Genomic DNA, 23,708 nt, shown 5'->3' with positions numbered 1-23,708 from the left:
AGCTTGCTGATGGAAGGCGACTTCCAGACCACTTTATTGGGTGGGTCGTGGGTGCTTTGCCCGTTTTGTTTCTTTGTTTTTAGAGTTGAAGTGCTTGTTGCATGCTCTTGGCCACGTAGACCTAGCCGACCTGCTGTGGCTTCTGCAGGGTTTCTGCAGAACCAGCCCAGCAGGGGTGGTGCGTTCCAGGGGCTGCAAGACCTGATGTGGGTAGGGGGCTTCAGGCAGCTTGTTGACAATGTGCAAGTGAGAGGAGATGGGTTCATCCTTTAAAATTGCTGCGCTGGGAGAGGAGAATGCATGAAGAAGCGGGTCGCCCGCCTTCCTATTGGGGGGCCCTGGCTTATGAGCCATCTGCAGGCCCCCGCCTGTCTTTCTACCCAACAGTCAAGACTGTCTTTTGTGAGTCCAGGTCGCCGCACATCCTGCCACCTGGCCTCTCAGGAAAGCAGTGGTATTAAGTAAAGAGCTTAGCTCTTTTTGAGACCGCTTTGTTTTCCGTTCTCCATGCCTCTGCTCTTTCCTTGGAAAACTGATCCAGTCAAGCACCTTGGAGCAACATTTTTGGGAGAAACATTCTTAATTCGTCCCCTGAGTCCCAGTCCTGAATGTTGTCATTACTGTGCAGCCCCGTTAGGGCACCATTGTCGTTTAAGATGCTGCTTTGAGCTTTACAATTCTTTCTGCATTTTTTAAAAATAACTTTCTGAAACGTACTTTCAAAAAAATTTTGAGGGGATATTTGCTGGTAAATCGTTCATACATTTCCATATCGTAACAAAAAATGTATGCTTAGAGTGGAAAAAAAAATTAAACAAGGGAGGAAAGACTTTGAGTGATGCATAAGTTCTGTAGCATCTCATTGCTCATAATGACAAAAATGGAGAAATAATCCACAAATAAGCCCAAAGGAGGTCACAGAAATGTAAAAAAGAAAGTGGTCACAGTAATATTGTGCTCCTCTGACCAGAAGGCCATTACAATTGAATCTCTCTAAAATGTATTTTTTAAATCATAAATGTGGAGACGTACAAGAACTAGAACGTGAGGCAGTGTGTAGGCTGTGAGAGAGAAAACTTATGAGTGAGGTGTTACTGGGCCATTAAGTATGGAGCTGATATGCCTTGCTGTACTTGAACAGCCATCATTATTTCAGGTTTTTGCAGAAAGATCTTTAGGCCCAGAAAAGACAAACAAGAGAGTCGGAAAGGTAAAAACCATCCCTACTTGTTTTAAATTTTACTTTTTTACTTCTTGCCTGTTTCCCTCTGGGAGCAAAAGGTTGTGCAGTTATAGTCATGGTTTAGTAGGACAAGCAGGTGCCAAGTCCTGGAAGACTTAGGTTCTAGGCAGGGTTCTGACCACTCATAACCACAGGATTCTAAGCAGAGACCTGTACTTTTTAAGGTCATGTTTTGTTTGTGGCCACCATGTCAAGCACAGTCCCTGGCCTTCAGCAGGGCTTGCTAGCTAGATGGACGGATGAATGACAACATGAAGGGGATCTCTGACCTGCTGCAAGGCGGATTCATAGATGGGACTTTTATCCTCTGACTTTATCTCTGGTGTTGCAGTTATTCTGCCAGCTCCTCCTGCAGGGGCTACTTACATCAAAGGAGAGGTCGTCATCTGGCCAAGAGAATCACTTGTTCCAGGCTCCACTTGACAGATTAAAAATCTCAAAAGAAAAAAACAACAACCAACTTTCAGAAAACCCCTCAGAAGCAACCTGTAGTTTACCTCGCCCAACTTCTTTTCTTTAAGTGAATCATAAGAATTTAGAACACTTCAAGGAGCTTGGCTCCATCCAGGAATGGCTTTTCATGTCTCTCATGCATAGTTTTAATGCCTTTCTCAATTGGATGCTGGTCCCTTGCAAACAGTTTTGTGCAGGAGTGGGATTAAGAATTGCCTTGATACTTCCCAAGAAAGATCTTCATGTTGTGAAGTCATCGTCATCTTCTTGGAAATGAAGGTGTGAGGGGAGGCATGCTGGACCTCCCCACAGTTCCCTGCTGGGAAGATCAGACATTTCGTCAGTTCCTATCATGGCACACTGTTGGCATGGATTGTAGATGCTGCCCTTTGCCTAGAGTCCTCTTTCATTTGTCTTGTTTGACTCCCTGCCTGAAAATAATTTCCTTATCTGCTTTCAATCTTTCATCTCCTCCCACCAATTTGCAGATTTTAGGGCAAAGAAAAGAATGCTAACTGCATTGTGAGTCTTGCTTCCTGAAGCACAATGATAAAATTTGGTTAGCTGTTGAATTACGAAAATTGAGCTCCCCTGTCTGCTGTTGGGAGTGCAGGATATACTATTCCATTATGATGTCTACTCTGTTTATTATTACACTGTTGTAAAGTCCGCTGGAGAGGTTCTGAAGGACCCATGATCATTTGTTCTCATCAAATGAAAAGTAGCTTGGTAGAAATAGGCTTTGCTCTTGAAGAGGATGCTAATTAAACATGCTGCTTTCATTCTTGTCACTCTCTGGGGCTAAAGAGAGACTATAGTACAAGCCTAGGTGACAGCATCCAGGGCAAAATTTTTTATTACTATTATTATTATTATTAATTTTAATGAAAGTTTACAGAGACTTTGGATTTCCATTCATTCATTGTTGCACTTTTCTCCCTGCCCACCCTTCCCCCCAGTTTGCTCTTCTCTTTGAAAAGTAAAAGAACAATTCTTGCATTGTGATATAGTCCCTCTCCCCAAGTCCACTCTACTATGCAGCATTCCTTCTGGACTCCTGTCCTGACAATAATACTTACCTAATCACATATCCCTTTAAACAGTTTTCTCCCTCATCTGTTTCAATGCAGTATACACAATTTATCCCATATTTCTCAGTCTTTCCCCAACCCCGATGTCAGTTCCATTTTACAGCAGTGGCACTATGCAGTATTTGTCCTTTTGGACTGAAATATTTTACTCAGTATAATGTCCTCCAGGGTCACCCGTTCTGTACAATATTTCATGAGTTTCTTGTTTTTCAATGCAGCATAATATTCCAAGTGTGAATATACCAGAGCTTCTCTATCCATTCCTTTGTTGATGGGCACTTAGGTTGTTTCCAGCTCATTGCTATTGTGAACAAAACCATGATAAACATGGGTGTGCATATATCTGCTTGGGTGGCAGTTATGGTTTATTTGGGGTATATTCCCAGTAGTGGAATTGCTGGGTCAAATGGTATTTCTATTTACAGCTTTTTTAAAAAGCGCAGGGCAAGATTTTTCACAAACTATTCAATATCCCTCCAGTAGAGGGAGAGAGTTTTTGCATCCATAAGTCAGACTTTGTCTGAGAGCGAGTGTTACTTGGTGGTCTTCAGGGAGGAGTTCCAACTTGTCATGACTAAGTCATGCCCATAACTGGCATTCAGGTCTCCTCAAAACCAGGGCTGTCCAGGAGTGGCATCCCAAAGAAATGGGAGCTTAAGTTGATTAGGAAGCATAGTACCTGTTGCTGACAGATGGGCTTGGCTCCTTGACAGATATTACTGAAAACACGGGTTATTCCCCTCCTCCTCAGTGCCCACTCTCCACCTTCCTTCTCTTGTTTAGACTAATCTTTAAAAGTGATGTAACTTAAAACAGTCCAGTGTGAGTTAATCTTTGGGGCCAGGTAGTAACCTGGAGTGGAGGTGACTAAGATCTTTTGCCTACAAGATTAGGGTAATGACAAGATCAAACAGTGGGCTTTCCTGCAGGCAGGTCTATAGGACTCCTATCAAAGCCAGGCTAATGGAATGGGTTTTTCTCTCCCCTCCCTTGCAGGTGTTGAGGACCACGATGGCTGAACAACTCCTTCCCCAGGCGTTGTATTTGAGCAATATGCGAAAAGCTGTGAAGATAAGAGAGAGAACACCAGAAGATATTTTCAAACCTCCCAATGGGATAATCCATCATTTTAAGACCATGCACCGGTACACCCTGGAAATGTTCAGAACTTGCCAATTTTGTCCCCAGTTTCGTGAGATCATCCACAAAGCTCTCATCGACAGGAACCTGCAAGCCTCACTGGAAAGCCAGAGGAAGCTCAACTGGTGTAGAGAGGTGCGGAAGCTCGTGGCTCTGAAGACCAATGGTAAGGTGGGCTCTGCCCTGTTGCTTCAGTCTGTGGGACGGGACTCGAGGTGCTTCATGTCCATGCAGTAAACGTAACAGTGCAAGTGTACACAGATATCTTTGAGGCCGTTGGCACTTTGGTATGGACACTCAGGCCATGCAAAATAAGAACAATTATGTTTTGCTGGTGCTTTTCATTTAAGGCTCATTGCTAGGTGTGTGTTAGAAAGCATCACCCGCTGGGGCTGAGAGAATGCATTTCTAATAAGCATGCCCAGTTAGATGATTTATGGACCTCATGCTTGTGCGTGCTTAATCATCAGTAAAATACTCTTCCCTACCCAGGAATGGCAATCTTAAAAGGCAATGAATACACAAGGAGCATGTAGTGTGAAAATCAGATATTACTGCTGTTTTGAATTATAGCTAGAAAATGCTCTATACCTTTAGAATGGATGGCATTTTTTTGTCTTGAGTAGTGAATGTCTCTGGGGGACAAGGGTGTTCCTTTGATCACCTGCCTGCTAACCCAGGCTCTGTTGCCAGTGGCCCCATTATATGAAACAGAAATAAACCTTGAGATTTTTAGCCTAAATTTCAGACCTCTCCCTCATTGTTGTTTGTAATTCCTCGTCGAATCCTCTTAGTCGGAATCTGGTCATCCAGTGTGCTTCACTCTAGTAGGTATTTTCACCCTGTCACTATGTGGTTTGTAATTATGTCTTTTGGGCAACAGTAGGTTCATCAGCCTACACTTCCATGAATATTGTTTAGTGTATGCAGTCAATTCTCCTTTGTAGATACAGGTGATTATTACAATAATAAGTACAGTCTTCAACATGAATTAAATGCTTGTCCTCTCAGCTTTTTATATCAATGACATTCCTGTGCCATCCCATTCAAGATCTTTTAAGAATAGAAACTCATAATTGTTGACACTGGTTTTTTATAAGAACACCACCTGAATTGGTATAGTAACTTTATAGCTTGGGTCATTTTGAACTCTGATAACCTGAAATGACTGGTGAGCATGCCCTTCTGTGCGCTTTTGGTTTGTTGCTTTTAATTTTCTGCCCTTTAGTCCGGGAGCTTGTGTGTCGTCATGTTTTGCCGATGCATGTGAACCATATACTCTTCGAAGCATTGGTAGAGAAACACTGCAGATACCTAGTGTGTATGTTGCTTGTGAAGGAGACCTGGTAATGCAGAGTGTAGTGTGTAAGGTTGGTAACCAAAAGGTTGGCATTTTGTATCTACCAGTTACTCCTTAGAAGTCTTTCTCTTCCTATTAAGATTCACAGCTTTCGAAACCTAATGGAGGGTCACTGTGAATGGAGATTGGCTCCCTGGTAGTGGATTTATATTGCGTATAGCGTTATATCAAGTGAAGCCTAGAAGTCGATCATACTAAGTCATCAAGAGGTTGTATGCGTCTTACAGTTTGTGACTTAACTCTCTGACTTTGCTACAAAATGCTGTGGCATCTTCTTCAGAAAAAATGGGGGGGCAATGCTATTTCCCCCCCAGCATTAGAAATACAGTAGAAAAGGGGGTAGCCTTGTTACCATTTACAGTATTAAATTATATAACTTAAATCAGCAACAACCAAAAAAAAATCACAGCACAAATAAAATTACTAAGGCAGGTGCATTTTTGCATGATTTATGGGGAAATTGGAACTTTTAGTTTCAGAATTCCTTATTCCCCTACCTGAATGAAAATGCCATGAAATTCTGAGAAAGAAAGATGTTTCGAGGAGAAAACAAATGACTTTTATGTCCTGTTGGGTTGTGTTTTTTTTTTTTTTTATCAGCACCCTCCCCCCTTTTTAAAACTTTCTACACAGTCAATGAGCCGTTTGGGGAGGGGGTGATTCACAAGTTTGCATTTGAGGATATGAGACTGCGGTGAATGAGGAAGGGAGTAGGTGGCATAAAATTGAAACTTCATGTGAAAAATTCCATAGTCTATTGGCTGCAGCATTTCACTTGTCTAATGAGTAGCCGTATTCCAGTTCACCCTGACCACACCCACTTGGAAAGTCCAGGGTGCACCTCACAGTTTAAATGTCTACACACCAGAACAAAAAGTGCAATAGCTGTTGCTCAATTGCTAGTCAAATAACTTAGCACTGGGGAATTCCAGATGTTACTTAGGGAATTTCATACTGGTGCATCTCAATAAAGAACTGAAAGTAAGCACAAGAAGAAGAAGAGAAAAAAAAAAGGCTTATCTTTGCTCTAGATTTTGCAAAGGGGAAATTTCACCAGAATGCAATAGTTACCACACTTCTGGCAAGACCCAGGGCTTCAGCGATCTTTTGGGTTCGTTCATTTGAGTACTTGTTTAGCTAGTCTGAATGTGTAAATAAATGGAAAGAAGCTGACTGTGGACATACTTGAGATTTTGTTTGGTTGGTTTTCTGTCGCTTAATTTCAAACAAAATTGTGTACAATTTCAAATAGCTTTTATTGCTCTAGTTCGATAGTACTTCTTAAAGTTTTTCTTTAGAAAATGTGTTTTGCGCTTACCAAGGGAGATTAAAGAGTTAACTTGAAAAAATTAACCTTTCTGTATCAAGTTTGTCCCCAGATGGTTATTGTTAGGGAGACTGAAGAAAGAATGTCTTTATTAAATGGCTATTTGTTACATAGAAAGAGCCAGACATTAATGGGATAAAAATAGATTCTAGTTTTTCTTCAAAATGCTCAAAATTTCCACAATTTCATACTTCAGGGCTGAGTTATTCTCAAATTGAGACAGTCAGGCTCGAGATAGCATTTGAAAAGGGACTTTGCGATTGCTAGGTCTCAGACTCACATGAAGCATTTCTGGGGGGTAGAGGTGAACAGTAAGTAATGCGGTGGCACCAACCCCACTTCTTAAAGCAGGAGAGGAAACTCCCAGGCCTCACATTCAAGTGGAATGGTCGGCTCACTTCCCACTGAGTCATAAGCAGACCAGCCCGTGTCTAGTAACCCGCCATGCCCGCTTCCTGGTTTGTGCATGGTGCCTCTGCACCCCATCTTAGAGAGCTGGGTGTCTTAAGTCTCAGCCAGAAAACAAAGGACATTTGACAGGACATTTGAAAGGGACAGGAATTTAGACATCATAATCCAGTGGTCTCATTTCATGAAGAGGAAAAATATCCAGAGGTTAAGGAATTTCCCCCAAGGTCACCTAATCTCATTAGTGGGAGCACCTAGCTGAAACCAGGGCCCTGATTACCAGCCTCTGTGCCTCTGTGTCTGCTGCTGTATTCTTCCCACTCACTAAAAAATGAGGGAAGGCATTTATGCCCCTAAAACTGTTGCTTATTTGTGAAGTGTTATCAGAGGGCTCTTTGACTAAGAAACTGAGCTGTTTGCATTGCATCACATGGTCTCTGTATTCCCCTGTAAAAGCAGTGTTGTTGTTTGTTCAGTCCACTCTACTTGGTCTCTCAGAGTTCCCATATGTGACAGGACATTGCCCGAGCCTATCCCATCTTCCCAACCACTGACATGCTCAGTTCATTGTTGAGCCCCTGTGGCCTGTGTGTTTTGAGTCCCTTCTAACTAACCCAGAACACTCATCTTCCAGCACTTATGTTGGTCAGCACTTTGTGATCAATAGTTTTCAGTGGTTAATTTCTACTAGTAGATGGCTAGACCTTTCTTCCTATTGTATCTTAGTCTGGAAGGCTCCTGCAACCTGTCCACCATCATGTGTCATCTTCCTGGTATTTAAAATGCCAGTGGCACAGCTTCCAGCGTCACAGCAAAATACAAGGCACCATGAAGGATAATCTAGCAGAAGGGTGGTGGGTTAGAGCAGAAGAGCTTGTGGATCTGAAAACAATTGCCAGGCCTCGCATACACGCGTCTAATAGCCATCTTCTTCCCTCTGTCTCCAGGGGATGGGAACTGTCTGATGCACGCTGCTTCTCAGTACATGTGGGGCGTTCAGGACACGGACCTGGTCCTCAGGAAGGCGCTCTTCAGCACTCTCAGGGAGACCGACACGCGCAACTTCAGATTCCGCTGGCAGCTGGACTCCCTCAAATCTCAGGAATTTGTAGAAACGGGGCTTTGCTATGATACAAGGGTAAGTTTGGTTCCCCCTTTGGGTCTCTACTGACTGAGCTCTGTGGTAGCTGGAGGGAAAGTTAGGCCCAGTCCCGGCCCTCAAGGAGCTGATTTACTGGATTGAGTGACTCTAACTAGTGTTAGGTGGAAAACACCAGGAAATCTCCTGTGGCTTTAGCCTGAGGCCTTTGTTGCTTCTCCAGGCTGGAGAGTGGTGACGCTCTGCTCTGCTTTTGAATCCTTTGGGCCCTTGATAATGTTCTTTTCATTTGTAATTCCTGTTGGTTTTCAGTCTGGTTGCCCTTTGCTCGCTTTACTGAGCCAGCAAATCACACTTAGCCACGTGGTCACCATTCTCAGTCACAAGTCTGGAATTTTTGTGTGGATGAGGGGCTTTGATTTTATGCCTCATCAGGGTTTTGAATTTTTCTTTTTTTTTTCTCTCTAGAGCAGGTGCTGTCCCTTATCCTCCCCCACTTCTGAATTTGCCTTGTAGTGGAAAAAAAGCAAAGGAAGAAAGCCAAAGGGGGGAGAAGAATGATCATTTCAGTGATTGTTTCAAAAAAGGGAAAAAACAGAAACAGAGCTAGAGATGAATAAGTGTAGTGTGGAGTCAGAATTTGCCGTTTTAATGCAAACGTACATGCAGTGAGTTTTATTCTTTATCCCCTCAGAATTGGAATGATGAATGGGACAACCTGGTCAAGATGGCGTCCACAGACACTCCAGGGGCCCGGGGCAGACTTCAGTACCACTCACTGGAGGAAATCCACATATTTGTGCTGAGCAACATTCTCAGAAGGCCAATCATTGTCATTGCAGGTGAGATACCTACACAGACTTGCTTTTCAGCATTGATGCTTTGACTCAAGGAAGAACCCCACCGTCAAAGCTACAGGTTAACTGGCAAAGTGGAATCTGATGAAAGTCACCCGTGGGCCTTACATTTCCTTCCCTTTCTTAAACAGATAAAATGCTGAGAAGTTTGGAATCTGGTTCAAACTTTGCCCCACTGAAGGTGGGCGGAATCTATCTGCCTCTCCATTGGCCTGCCCAAGAATGCTACAGATACCCCATCGTTCTAGGCTATGACAGCCAACACTTTGTTCCCCTGGTGACCCTCAAGGACAGCGGGCCTGGTAAGACCACAGCACCCCCTTCACATGTGTAACTTCTGTTACAGAGAAATGTTTTCTAACTGAATGGCAACTAAAACCAACACCAAACTCACTGCTCTCAAATTCATTCCAACCCAGATACCCCGCACTGGGTTAAATCATTCCTAAAGGCGATTGCTCATCTTTCTCTAGCAGAGCTGCTGGTGGATTCGAACTACAAAACTTTTGATAAGCAGCTCAACACTTTGAGCATTATGTCACTAGGATCCTTCTTGCTTCTTAAAGAGATATTTTTTCTTTAATCATAATGTAACTTGGAAAGTAAAAGTAATGCAGTGGTAGTAATTATAATATTTTATATTTTTATGCCTTATGCTATTGTTTGTGAGGTACTTTCAATTGGCATTCTGAATTGAAGCAAGAGTCAGATTTTATACATATATATATGGAATATACGTAAGGAATTGCACTGCCCACTGTAAAGGCTTGCAGTTTGAATGCACTAAATGCTCCATGAGAGAAAGATGGGCAGTCTCCTCCCGCGTAATTCGCTGCTTCTGAAAACCCACTGGAGGGTCAGCTGTTAGTTGGTTCCAACTCAACAGTACATAGTAACAGATACATACGTGTGTATAATGGAACCCCTGGATGGTACAAACAGTCTTTTCTGTGGCTAAAATTAAAAGATTGGAGGTTCAAGCCCAACTAGAGGTGTCCCAGAGAAAAAGTCTTGCAGTCTACGTCTGAAAAATCAGCCATTGAAAATGCTGTAGAGCCCAGTTCTACTCTGATAAAATGAGTCATCAACAGTTGAGATCAACTTGATGGCACTAATAAATACTGTTACTGTTAATACGTAGTATATTAAGGCATTCAGGGCCCTTAAAGCAGGGCCTTAATACAACGGCTAAATGTCTATCGAGGTCACCTGTTATTGCAGTTCTTAGCGTAACCTGGAGTAGGTACTGTGCTCAGTGGTTTTCATACATTATTTCATTTCATATCATCCACCCAGCATGCCTTTGAGTCATAGGCGATGTTTATTTTATAGATGAAGTACTCAAAGTTCAGAGAATTTAAATAACTTGCCCTAAATTCACGCGGCTTAATAGTGACAAAGCTAAGATTCAACCTCGAGTCAGTCTGATTCAGCAGCATGGGACTCTAATGCGTAAGCCATACTGCCTGGAGTCTGCGTGATAGCCTCTGAGACCTGGGAACAGTGCACTTTATATTGGGGTCGAATGTATCTGTGGCTTAAATAAACTTTCCATTCTTTGATTGAATCTTTTCTACATTTTCAAAGTTTGATCATCATGCATATGATCTCCCTTATACTCTCCATTTATTTGATTCACTAATATTTTGCTTACATGTTCTTTTTTTTCCTCAGAAATCCGGGCTGTTCCACTTGTTAATAGAGACCGAGGGCGATTTGAAGATTTGAAAGTTCACTTCCTGACAGATCCTGAAAATGAGATGAAGGAAAAGCTTTTGAAAGAGTACTTGATGGTGATAGAGATCCCCGTGCAGGGTTGGGACCTCGGCACCACGCATTTGATTAATGCTGCAAAGTAAGCAGTTTCTTTTTAGCTAGATTCTTCTTAACCTTTCACTGTTCTTCCAACGTCACCCACATACGCTGCTGCCACCGGTGCCTCAGCTCAACAGCAGTGTTATTTCAACATAGTTCCCTCTGATGGCGAACAAATTCCGAGTCATGTGCATGTGTCAGAGAGGATGACCATAGGCTTCAGATGGGAATGGGTAATTTGTCCGTGGATTGTCCTGGACGTCTTCATGCCACGAGTCAAAACTGTGGGATTGAAACATGCGCTCCCACCCGAGAAGCTTGGGTTTCTGTGTTTTTTTAATCTCCCTAATACCAAGCCAAAGGTTGTATAGCCCTGGTCTGCCCATTTGCCATACAGACGTAGCTTGTGGTTGCTGTAAAGCTGAACATTGTGACACTGATGTGGTGTCAAATGCAATAATGGTTACCCATGATGGACAGTGTTCGGTGGAGCTCCCTGATTAAAACAAGCTTGGAAGCAGGGATGGCATCCACTTCTGTAAATAGCTTGCCTCCAGAAACCCTGTGAACCTGGAGAAATGATGAAAGGCACGCCAGTGTCGAGAACTTTCGTTCATAGAGTCGCTATGAGTCACCTATGACTCGATGGCACTTAACAACAACAACAATACATATAAAATAACTGCCAATTTCTCTCAAGCCAGTTCTGCCTCATGACTGCCCCAGGTGTGCAGTGTAGAACAGTGTTTTCTTGGGGTTTTAAGGCTTTATTTAACCTTTCAGAAGCAGATCACCAGGCCTTTCTGCAGAGGCACCTACAGATAGCTCAAACCACTAGCCCTTCAATTTAGGCTGCAGCAGGAAAACTAGCAAGTGACAATACTGGGGAACAAAAACCTTTTTCTTCAGTTGCTTATTAAGACTAGGTACGTCAGGCACCTCCTGCTGTCAAAGGTGACATGTGACCGCATGTGACTTTTGCCACAAGGAAATGAAGGAGGCCCAGGTGTACCCTGTACAGGTGTCCAGGTTTTAAACTAGATTTACGTTAGCAGGACGTCCACTTCTTAGAACCAGAAATGAGTGGATAAGATAATTGCCTCATGCGTTTGCTCAAAGCGGAAATTGAATTCATCCGCTGCTATTGAGGCAAACCCAAATCATGGCGAACCGGCCAGACCCATAGACTTGCTGCTGTAGGGTTTCTGAGGAGGTAAGCCTTCAAGCAGCAGCCTGGCTCACCCACTACCTCACCGTTCTTATGCCACTTGGCTAGCAGATGCTAACCACCAACATTCCAGTTAGCAGCCGAGCACCTTGAACCATGCCAGATGGAAACAGCGTCCTTGCCAGTGGATCCATCAGCCTCCAAGCTGCCACTCAAGGCAGTTGTTGCTGGTAGAGACAAGGTTTAAAATGAGTAACAGCAAAACACTTGAGAACACAAAAGTTCCAGAGTCATATGGAATAGAAAGTGAACTGGACCCAGAGTAGTAACCTGAGTAATGTTTTATTTAAAACCGGATCTTTGGGATGTTTGGAAATATAAGTGACTTTTTTAAAAAGGAGCAATTAAGAAGTAAATTGAGAGTCTTTGGAGAGTATCCCTCTGTTCGGAATTAGCTACACTTCTGGGTTGGACAAGTTGATTAAATGAGACTGGCATTAAAAATAATGACATCGTAGCATAGTGCTTCATACTTAAGAACACGTGACCATGCGTCCCGGGCCAGGGTGCTCTGAGGGACAGCTCTTCTGCACAGATCTGTGTATGCGTGGGTGGTTCTAACAGTTATCACCGTCACCAAACGTTCTAGTTCTCAAAGTTCGCTGATAAAATCGAAGTGTGTGTGTTCTCATTGTTTTCCCCTCTTGATCCTTAGGTTGGATGAAGCTAACTTACCCAAAGAAATCAATTTGGTGGATGACTACTTTGAACTTGTTCAGCATGAGTACAAGAAGTGGCAGGAGAACAAAGAACAAGGACACAGAGAGAGGCACGCTCAGAACCCTCTGGAACCTTCCATGCCCCAGCTTTCTCTCATGGACGCAAAATGTGAAACCCCCAACTGTCCTTTCTTCATGTCGGTGAACACCCAGCCTTTATGCCACGAGTGCTCTGAGAGGCGGCAGAAAACCCAGCATAAACTCGGGAAGCTGAACACTAAGGCGGGCGCTGAGGCAGTCCCTGGCATGGCTCTCGGGGCCTCCCGCGGCGAGGCCTGTGAGCCCTTGGCCTGGAGGCCTGAGGAGCCCATGGAGGGACCCCACTCAGCCCCGCCGACGGCACCCAGCCTTTTCCTGTTCAGCGAGACCACCGCCATGAAGTGCAGGAGCCCTGGCTGCCCGTTCACACTCAACGTGCAACACAATGGATTCTGTGAGCGTTGCCACAACGCCCGGCTGCTTAACACCAGCCACACCACGGACCCCACAAGGCATTTGGACCCTGGTAAGTGCCGAGCTTGCCTCCAGGAAGCCACCAGGACCTTTAATGGGATCTGCAGTACTTGCTTCAAAAGGACTACGACAGAGTCCACCTCTATCCTCGGCTCTAGTGTCCCTCCTTCCTGTCACCAGCGGTCCAAGTCGGATCCCTCCCAGCTCATCCAGAGTCTCTCCCCGCATTCTTGCCACAGAGCTGGAAGCGAGGCCCCGGTAGGCTGCCTTTCCCAGGCTGCACGGACCCCCGAGGACAGGACTGGCACCAGCAAGTGCAGGAAGGCCGGCTGCATGTATTTCGGAACTCCAGAAAACAAGGGCTTCTGCACGCTGTGTTTCATCGAGTACAGAGAAAACAAACGTGAGTCGTGAGTCGAATGCTTGCTTTCTTAATGCAGCCCCTGCTGACCGAGGCAGGTTTTGTTCCCAAGGACAGAGAGAAGGGGTCACTTGGGGCAGTTGGTTCGGATCTGCTTGTGCTGCCTTTCTATCAGCTCTGACAGCCTGGTTGGGGAAGAGCATTTACGTGGTTGCAAGGATTCTTAGACACCATAATCCAAAAGCTACACCCAGCCTGGAGTTCATGGGACATGCTGGGGGACAGCTCCCAGTGCTGGCATCTATAGCAGAGGCTCAGTTAGACTTCTGGAAGCTGGCAGGACGGAGGAATCTCCAAGTCTGGGGAGCAGCAGCTAAGCAGAAGAAGGTCATTCCTGAGAGGGAAAGAATACAGTTGTGACTTCAGAAATCTAATTCAAAAGTCAGCCAAGCAGTTCATGTCACCTGTTTGTTTCGTTACTGTGAGTGATCAGCAACATATATCAGAGGGAAAGGTTTGTGAAGGCCAAGAAATTTCAAAATAGCATTGTTTTTACTTTGTTGAATTGATAAAAAATGATATTGCCTCAAGATGGAGCAGGGTTCAGAGCTGTTGTACACAGGGTGGCTGTGAGTCAAAGTCATCTTGGTGGCCCATGAAAAGGAGAGAGAGAAAGCGAGAGACTCAGTCCTCAGTCCTTATTTAGGGAGCTGTGGTAGGCTAGTGGCAAAAAGCTAGGGGTTCGAATCTACCAGCAGCCCCATGAGAGAAAGATAGGCAGTCTCCTCCCATGTGATTAACTGCCTCTGAAAATGCACCAGAGGGTCAGCTATGGGTCTGTTATGACTCAACAGTACACAACAGCCATGACCTTGAGAATGAGGAGTTCCATTGCCGATGCAAAGGCAGACAGTTTGAATCCATTAGCTGCTGCGTGGGAGAAAGATGGGCAGTCTCTTCCTGTGCAATTCACTGCCTCAAAAAACCACTAGAGGATCAGTCATGATTCAGATCCTATTTGGCAGCAATGAATTTGAAATTTTAATAAAATCTATATTTGGAGGGGGAGGAGCTTAATCATAGGGTCACATAATTGGATGGGTGGAAGGAGGCATGGGTAAACAAAAGGGGAAAGATCCAATGTGAAAAGCAATGTATACTAATTTTATGAACTTTGAATGTAAGCAAGTATAAAAGAAAGTGTAAACAAACAAAAATCTGTGTTTGTAGTGCCTAGTAATGCCGACACTGCAGCACTTAACCATCAACTGAAAACCCCACAGGGCAGGTTGTACTCTGACTCATGAGGTCACCATGGTCAAAATGGACTTGACAGCAGCTGACTTGAAAATCTGTAGTTGGAGCTCATTCGTTTCTCTAAGGTCAGCATTTCTGTATCTGCGTAGGGAGCCCTCAGTGGGACTCACAAGTGTCACTTCTCTTCCAGACTTTGTCGCTGCCTCGGGGAAAGCCAGTCCCACCGCTTCCAGGTTCCAGAACACGGTCCCCTGCCTGGGGAGAGAATGTGGTACCCTGGGAAGCACGATGTTCGAGGGATACTGCCAGAAGTGTTTCATCGAAGCTCAGAATCAGAGATTTCATGAAGCCAAACGGACTGAAGAGCAGCTGGTGAGATGCCGGGCAGTCTTCCCCGTGTGTGTGGCCAGACCCTCCTTGTTGGGTAGTCCCTTTCTGCCATCTGGGCAGATTGTTCCTCCCTTCGAGTTCAGAGCAGCACGTCCACATCCTTGTGGTTTCCAGTTCACGGCCACCATAGATCATCATGGCCAGAGCTTAGTGTGCAATACATTACCCTAAAGCCAATACCAGCTATAGAATGTTGTTATATGCCGTCAGGTTGCCTGCAAGTCATAGTGACCCTATGCCCACCAGCTCTGAACCCTGCTCTATCCCGAGCCAAATTTACTGTCTCCAACACACCCACTCCCATTATCCCAGTCACTGAATCAATCCATCCCATCAAGGGTCTTCTTCTCCTGCGCTGTCCTTCCACCTTCCCAAGTATAACATCCCTCTCCAAGGACTGGTCCCTCCTTGCAACATGTCCAAAAGTATGTAATCGAATGGAGAGCATAAACATCTACGTATTGATGCCTTAACTATCTACATTTTGCCAGGAAGGGAATCCCTGGGTGGTGGCCTACAGTTAAGCACTTGGCTACTAGGTGAAAGATTAGTGGTTCAAATCCACTCAGAGGTGCCACAGAAGAAAGTCTGATGATCTACTTTGGAAAGGTCACGGCCATTGAAAGCCTTGGGGAGCACAGTTCTACCCTGACACTCCTAGGGTCGCTGTGAGTGAGAGTCAGCGTGATGGCCGTTGGTTTGGTGGTTGGTGGGTTTTCATCAGGAACTCAGAAAAGGGGCTTGCACTCAGTGTCGTACAAGAAAGGCAAAGTGTGGCTGGTAGGCACTTCTTCTCATGTCGCTTGGTAGGAAAGGTACCTAAGAAATGGCGGGAGTTCTAGTGACCTGGTTTATAAGGCGTTTTACTCCTGGCCCAAAAATAGCTGCTCTCTGGTGATTCTAATCTACAAACAACTTCACAGGAGAAAAATGAACAGTCTCTCCTCCTGTGGGATTTAGAGCCTCCGAATCCCAATAGAGAGTCAGCTATGAGTCAGTTCTGACTCAACAGCTATTGAGTTTTCTAGTAATTCTTTTTAAAACACACAAAACAACTGGGCCCAATTTTCAGACCTCCATGGTATATAATTGAGGAACACCTTCAACCAGATGGATTGGCACACTGACTGAAGCAATGGGCTCTGGTGTGTCAGAGATTGTGAGGATGGCACAGGACAGGCAGGGTTCAGATCTGTTGTTCCGAGGGTCTCTATGAGTCATACTTGATAATACATAACAACACCATGTTATGATGGATGGTCCCATAAGCTCCACTCCTCTGGGCCCCTGGCATTCAGCGGGCTTAAAAGAAGGCTCCTATTTGGAGGCTGTGTGTTTCCTCTTGTATCTGTAGCATCCACATTGTCCAGTTGCAATTGCATGTGCTCTTCCTGAGAAATGAGTGTAACAGTGCTCTGTGTTTTCCCCTCACAGAGGTCGAGCCAGCGCCGAGACCTGTCTCGAGCTGCCCAGAGCTCGTCCAGGCCCAAGTGCACCCGGGCGTCCTGCAAGAACATCCTGGCCTGCCGCAGCGAGGAACTGTGCATGGAGTGCCAGCACCTGAGCCAGCGAGTGGCCCAGACTCCCCACCGAGGAGAGCCTGCTCCAGAAGAGCCCCCCAAGCAGCGCTGCCGAGCCCCCGCCTGCGAGCACTTTGGTAACGCCAAGTGCAATGGCTACTGCAACGAATGCTTTCAGTTCAAGCAGATGTATGGCTAAGCTCAGAGGCCCGCCCCAGCCTGGAGGGGCCGAGAGCCGTTCGCCGCCATGGTGCTATACTCACACTGGTGCTGCTGGAGGGTCAGTGCCAGCCACAGTGGGCTCCAGGGAGCCTTCGAGCAAGAACAGGAGGACAGCTCGGCTCTTCTTCATGGCTTCCAGATGCTGGCTGAGCTCCCACCTTGCTGGAGTGTTTGGCGTCAGCCAGGGGTGCCGCTGCTTCTCTTCCATGGAGAAGGCTCGGGACATTGATGGACTTGGAGTGTGTTCTGGACCTGGCCAGCACCCGCATCCTGCCCCCTGCAACTGCAGCATCCGCTGGAAGGAAGAGGGAGAAGATGCACTAGTGGCAGATCAGGAAACCAGAGCAGAGTCCTCAGGGCGCAGAGCCCACTGCGGAAAGCTCTCAGAAGCTCAGGGAAAACAGACTTACTGAGAGAGTGTGAGTAGTTGGTGGCTATCCCCTCTCCGCCTGGTTCCCTTCCTGTGGACAAGGCAAACTCTGAACTGTCCACGGACTTTGATTCGGAGGCTGCTGAGACTGGATAAGTCCTCAATGAAAAACAAACAAGCTGCTCGTATAATATGCACCTTCACAGATAGTATGGTTTGGTTGACAGTTGTGTACCTCATGTGGTTGTCACAGCCTTTCACATCTAAGGAAGTTAGCTTGACCTGAGGTGTGCGTAGACGTGTGTACATATATTCTATACCCTTATATTATGTATGAGGGGAATATTTTTTATGTTGAAATGCTGCCCTAGAGGTATAAGTTTGCATCTTGAAGAATAATAACCTGTTTTCTGGTTTTTTTTTGGGGGGGGAGTACCCATGGCTTATATGGAATTGACCAGTTACCTTTTTTTTTAAGTGGGAGTGCCCCAATTATGTCGGTGTGATTCATTTTATTTATTTTATTACGAGATTCAAGGTTATTTAAATGAAGATGTTTCTTCTGCTCTGGGGAGAAAGGCAAAGGTGTCCTCTCGAGATGACAGATGGCCTTCAGGTAGCCCTGTGAACCCTAACAAGTTGCTGCCCACAGGGTGGGGTCGAGAGTGGCCCCTTAGATGCACCCTCATTGGCTGCTTCTAGGAAAGAAGGAATTGCACCAGGAAAGAATTCAGTGTAATGCCATTCTTCTTTTGAACCTTTGATTCGAGCCGCTTCCCAGCCATACATACACTAGGCAATGGTTCTCTGCCCTTTGGAATTGACTCTGCATGTCCTTCCGCCTTGGAGAGGGAGGCAGGGTCTCCCGAGGAAACCCAGGAAAAGCTCCAAGATACAGTGAGATTGAGTGGCTGTTTTAACGCTGTGTTTTGAGGTGCTGTGCCTTGAGGCGCTGTGCAGCCACTTGTGCCCAGAGTCACAGTAAAATTGGGGCAGCAAATTCAGGCCATCCTGAGTGTAAGGAGTTCATCTTTCTTTCTTTGATCTGAAGCTTCTCTGTGTGCTCTCTGTTACCGTCATCCTTCCTTTAGAGGAAAAAAAAGAGGGGAGATACATTTTCTCCAGAAATAAAGGCTGCCTTTTTTTTTTTTCTTTCCCGGCCTGGACTTAATGACTGGAAATATCTGCAATCTGTAACTGGCCTTTTGTTATGTTATCTGACTTTTTGTTCCCTACTTGGAGCTCACACAAGTCTTTTTTTCTCCCTGTCACAAACCTGAAAATTCTCTTTTCTAAAAATACAAAGTAAATGTCAGTGTTTTCATCTGGCTCTATTGAAAGCAATTATTTTAATATTTTATGTGTTATATCTTATTTTCATTCTTAATGTGAATAATGGAATTATTTATACTTATTATAGAAATATTTGGAATTTGCACATCTAGTTTTCCCTGATAGAATGCCTTTTACTACTTATTGGACTTCTTGAAGTTTTCTTAAGTAAGTGTAACTTTTCACAAAAGACAATATTAAAAAAATAAATTATTTAAGAACAAACCTTGGTGTTGTCTCTGATGAATCATGGAAGACAAAGATAAGCTTAAATGCTAAACTCTTGTTTCTCGCAATTTGCTGTGTTGTGCATGTGTGTGATACATCCCTCACGCATGAGTAGTAAGAACATTTTTAGAGTAGCTGCCATGGACGGCCAAGAGAATGAATACGTATGTCTTGGAGATGGTGCAGCCGGAGTGCTCTTAAGAGGCAAGAATGATGAGGCTTTGCCTCACATGCTTTAGACATATTGCTGGGAGGTGCCCTTCCTTGGAGAGGGACATGATGTTGGGAAGGGTGGAGGGTCAGTGAAGGAGGGGAACACCCTCAACCAGGTGGATTGACAAGGTGACTGCTGCATTGGGCTCGTGTGTGAGGAAGTGTGAGGATAGCACAGGGCAGGACAGGGTTCAGATCTTTTGTTCATAAGATCACTATGAGTCATACTCAATGGCACCTTACAACAACAACAATAGCTGCTTGAAGGTAAAGCCATATGTTCAAGTTCAAGGCTGAAGTTTAACAAAAGGGGAGCTCTGGTGGCCTAGTGGGTTGAGTGGGTGGCCTGGAGAATGGTGTTCCTAACTTAAAGGTGGCATCTCTGGTGGTTCAAATCCACCAGAGACTCAAATCCCCTAGCAGCTCCGCAGAAGACGGGCAGTCTCTTCCCTTGTTACACAACCTCCGAAAACCCGCTGGAGGGTCAATTATGAATTGCTTCTGACTTGACAGCAAAGAGTGAATGAGTACACATTATTTATGCCCTCTTTTCTTAGTTTCCCCCCAACCCCAATGTCCCGCTTTACAACAGTGGCATTATGTAGTATTTGTCCTGTTGTGACAGAGATATTTCACTCAGCATAGTGTCCTCCAGCATCACCCGTTTTGTATAATAATTCATGAGTTCCTTGTTTTTCAGTGCAGCATAATACTCCATTGTGGGAGGGAACTGTTTAAAAGGGATATATGATTAGGTATTATTGTATGGTACGAGTCCAGAATGAAGGCTGCATAGTGGAGTTGACTGGTGGGGGAGGATTGTGTAACAATGAGAAAATTTTTTTTTTAACTTTTCAAAGAGAAGAGTGAACTGGGAGTGGGGGAAGGATGGGCAGGGAGAGAAGTGCAACAATGAATTAATGGAAATCCAAAGTCTCTGTAAAGTTTCATGAAAATTAGAGTGAATGAGTAAGTTTAACAAGACAGAAGAGGCCCGAGCGGGAGTGTGAAAAGTTCATCAGTAATTGCACTTGATGGGATGGTAGAGCTTTGGGCACCTCTGCAGAGTCTCTGAGGGCTGACCGTTAACCAGCAGTCCCTCTATAGACTGGTAATCTCACAATACTACCCTCCAAAGCCCTGTGGCCCACTATTCCTCCCTGACACGTGGGGGTCACCATGAATTGAAATCAACAGCAATTGGGTTTTCCTCACACTCTTCTGCGGGTTCCTGCCTTCAGCCTTAGTAAAGTGGGACAAGAGAATGAGAGGAGAAGGTGGAGAGATAGAAAAAGACAGGAAGGTATGAGAAGGAAGGGAGAAAGACAAGTGTAAGACATTCGTGGATTGGATATGCTAGATAGGGCAACACAGCTCTGATGACTAGGACTGGCTGGTGTCCTGGGACTGGATGAAATAGCTTCTTCACACACACAAATCTTGCACACGTGCGTGCACACTGGGTTGGTTCCCGGGACCTTAGCCGAACCAGACTTTCAAATCTGAAGTGATTCTGATTATCAGTTAAGATTTTAGAACCATTTTTAAAAAGTATTATTCTTGGTTTTGTTTGTTGTTGTTGTTGTTAGGTGCTGTCGAGTCGTAGACGACTCATAGCGACCTAATATATGAACAAAAGGCCTGAGCTCTGTTCATACACAGAGTTTCCGGACGCAAGCCATTTCGAAGTGGATGCCACTCCTGCTTCCAGGCTTGTTTTAGTCAGGAAGCTCCAGCCAACACTGTCCACCATGGGTATCCATTACCACATTTGGCACATCAGTTTTAGTATTGTTGATATGTGTGTATATGATTTTGCACCTACATTAAAGATAATAGTGTATATATTGCCACGTAGCTATCATCCAGTTTCCACAATTAATAGCATTTGGCCAAAAGAATTTACCCTTTTGTGGTTTGTTTGGAGTTCCTTTTTAATATTTTAAAGCGAATTCCAGATACTGCATCCTCAGAACCACAAATACTTTGCTATGAATTTTTAATAAAAGCATGTTCTTTAAATTTAAGGGCACCGGAGTACTTCTCTCTCCTTCTATTCTTGTCCTCACACAATCAGTACATGATCTAATTTCACAGATTGTCCTTTATTCGGACAAGGTCTGCTAGATCTCTGTTGAGATCTAGATCTAGGTTGTTACTATCTCTACAGGCTCTTTTATTCTACAGCAGTTCCTTTTCATTCTTTTTTTAATCTCATCAGTTTGTTAAGCACTGTGATCATTTTAGTCACGGAATTTCCCACGTTCAGAGTTTGGCTGCTTGCTTCTTCCTTGAGATGACTTTTAACTTGTTCTTCTCAAGACTTCAAGTCGGTTCATACCAATTGAAAATCGACACTTTAATAAGATCCCCAGGTAATTTTTATGTATATGTAAGTTGTTGTTGTTGTTGTTGTTATTGTTGTATGTCATAGAGTCTGAACCAACCCATAGCTGACCCTCCCATGGGTTTTTAGAGGCTATTAATAGAACACCAGTAGATAAGAAATTAAAAGATGTATTGCGATGGGAAAGTCTGCTGTTAAGGACCTCTCCAAAATACTGAAGAGCAATGATGTCTTTCTGGAGACTGAGGTGTCTCTGATATAGGCCACGGTCTTTGCTATCACTTGTTATGCATCAGAGAGTTGAACAATGACTAGGGAGGATAGAAGGAGAATTGATGCCTTTGAGCTGTGGTTCTGGAGAAGAGTATTGAGGGTACTATGGACTGCTAGGAAAACAAGCAGATGCATCCTGGAGAGGGTTAAACTGGGCTGCTCCCTGCAGGCAAAGATTCTGAGGCTTCATCCAACATACTTTGGACATGATGTAAGGAGGGACCAGTCCTTGGAGAGGACATCATGCTTGGGTGGGTGGAGGGACAGCACAGGGCATAGGGTCGCCATGAGTCACAAGTGACTCGATGGCACATAACAACAACAACATTAATAATAGCACAAGAGGAGATTGTCCGTCCTTCTGATAGGCCTCAAACCGCATGCCTTTGGGATTGCACCGCAACTTCTTGTCATTAGGCCACTCCAATTTAGTTCATCTGGGGTGGAAATGCAAATCCTCAGATGAAGTCAAACCTGAACAAACCAGTTTGAAGCTCTGGTTCTAGTGAACTTCCTACAAGATTCTGGTTCAAGGATTTTTTTTCATGTAAGAATTCTGCCCAGGAGGTGTGGTATGCATCAAGCGGGATCCCATCCCGTAAGCCAGGTGAATATCTGCCTGAGAGAATCACCAAGCTCCCAGCTAACCTCCTCCCTTTTCCCCCATTTCTCTCATCTTTCACTCAGCATGAAAAAAAAAAAACCCATAAAAATACAATTCTTCAATTAGCACGTTGATCATAAGCATTTGACCATAAGTCATCCAGATTTCTAAAATAGGAAGTGACTATAGTTGGCAAATTATCTCTGACTCAGAACAGTGCCACATAGATGGGGAAATAGAACAGGTCTAGAGACGAGCTCAGGAGCAAATTCAGTGGCAGAAGCAACGCTTGGGTATAAACACAGTCTCACATTGTGCTTTAAGCAAACCCACCCTCGAGTCATTTCCTCCTTCCAGTGACCCTCCATGGGAGTCCAAGGCTGTAAATCCCTATAGGAGGAGAACGTTCCTCTTTGTTCTATTGATCGACTGGTGGATTCACCGACTTTGCAGTCTGACACTTCACATACTGAGTCATCAGGCCTTCTTAATCTCACATTATCCAAAACAAAACCCATTGCCTTGCCCAGACCTTTCCAACTTACAGCAGTCCCCCACCAGGTTCCTGAGACTGGACATCTTCATGAGAGGAGACCACTTATCTGTCTTCTAAGGAGCAGCTGGTAGATTGAAACAGCTGACCTTTCATTGTTGCTGCTGTTATGCATAATCGAGTTGGAACCAACTCACAGCTGACATAAGGAAAGGTCAGAGAGCTATAGTGGCTTAGTGGTAAGAAGTTGCACTGCAACCCAAAGAAGCATGGTTCGAATCCACCAGCTGCTGCTTGGGAGAAAGATGAGCCATCTCCTCCCATGTGATTTACTGCCTCTAAAAACCCACTAAAGGGTCAGCTATGAGTTGGTTCCAACTCAATGGGCCTCGCTGAAAACAGAGTTTATTGTTCATCTTAAAAATTAAGACATAAATGCTTTTACTAATGTTGAATACGTGAATTCGTAGTAGTCACTCATCAACTGAACAGTCCTTACATCTGGATGTGAGCTCTCCAGCTGAGAAGAACCCACAGTTGCACCTTCATTTATCTGTTAATTTTGTGTATATTAAAAGAAATTGTGTATATTAAATTTTTTTTTTCTTGTGAAATAATTTTATTGCCAAAAGTTGTTTTGTTGTGCCACCTGTAAAGTCTTCTATTTGCACATTAAAGGGAGCCCTGGTGACTTAGTAGGTAAGATAAAGATAAACAACCCAATTGCAAAATGGGTTGTAAACAGGATGTAAACAGACACTTCATCAAAAAAAGACATTCAGATGGTGAACAAACACATTAAGAAATGTCCAAAATCCCTAGCTCTAAGAGAGATGCAAATCAAAACAACTATGAGATATCATCTCACCCCAGTAAGAATAGCAAAATTCAACAGAGCAGCAAAC

At 44.5% G+C, this 23,708-nt stretch overlaps 1 protein-coding gene across 1 annotated transcript; it reads left to right on the top strand.

Annotated features, from left to right (window-relative positions):
• The first annotated feature begins 3,773 nt into the window (after positions 1 to 3,773).
• Positions 3,774 to 16,920, top strand: TNFAIP3 (tumor necrosis factor, alpha-induced protein 3). Its single transcript, XM_006884950.1, has 8 exons — positions 3,774 to 4,093; positions 7,970 to 8,160; positions 8,816 to 8,963; positions 9,110 to 9,280; positions 10,653 to 10,833; positions 12,677 to 13,596; positions 15,002 to 15,183; positions 16,636 to 16,920. The coding sequence occupies exons 1-8, from the start codon at positions 3,799 to 3,801 to the stop codon at positions 16,918 to 16,920; spliced, it is 2,373 nt and encodes a 790-aa protein (XP_006885012.1). The 5' UTR covers positions 3,774 to 3,798.
• Positions 16,921 to 23,708: the final 6,788 nt, after the last annotated feature.

This window comes from Elephantulus edwardii, unplaced genomic scaffold (genome assembly GCF_000299155.1).
Source record: "Elephantulus edwardii isolate Elephantulus edwardi_28Jun2011 unplaced genomic scaffold, EleEdw1.0 scaffold00039, whole genome shotgun sequence".
In the NCBI taxonomy this organism is placed as follows: domain Eukaryota; kingdom Metazoa; phylum Chordata; class Mammalia; order Macroscelidea; family Macroscelididae; genus Elephantulus; species Elephantulus edwardii.
Note: the sequence above shows the minus strand (reverse complement) of the source record. Positions and strands in the feature narration are given on the sequence as shown.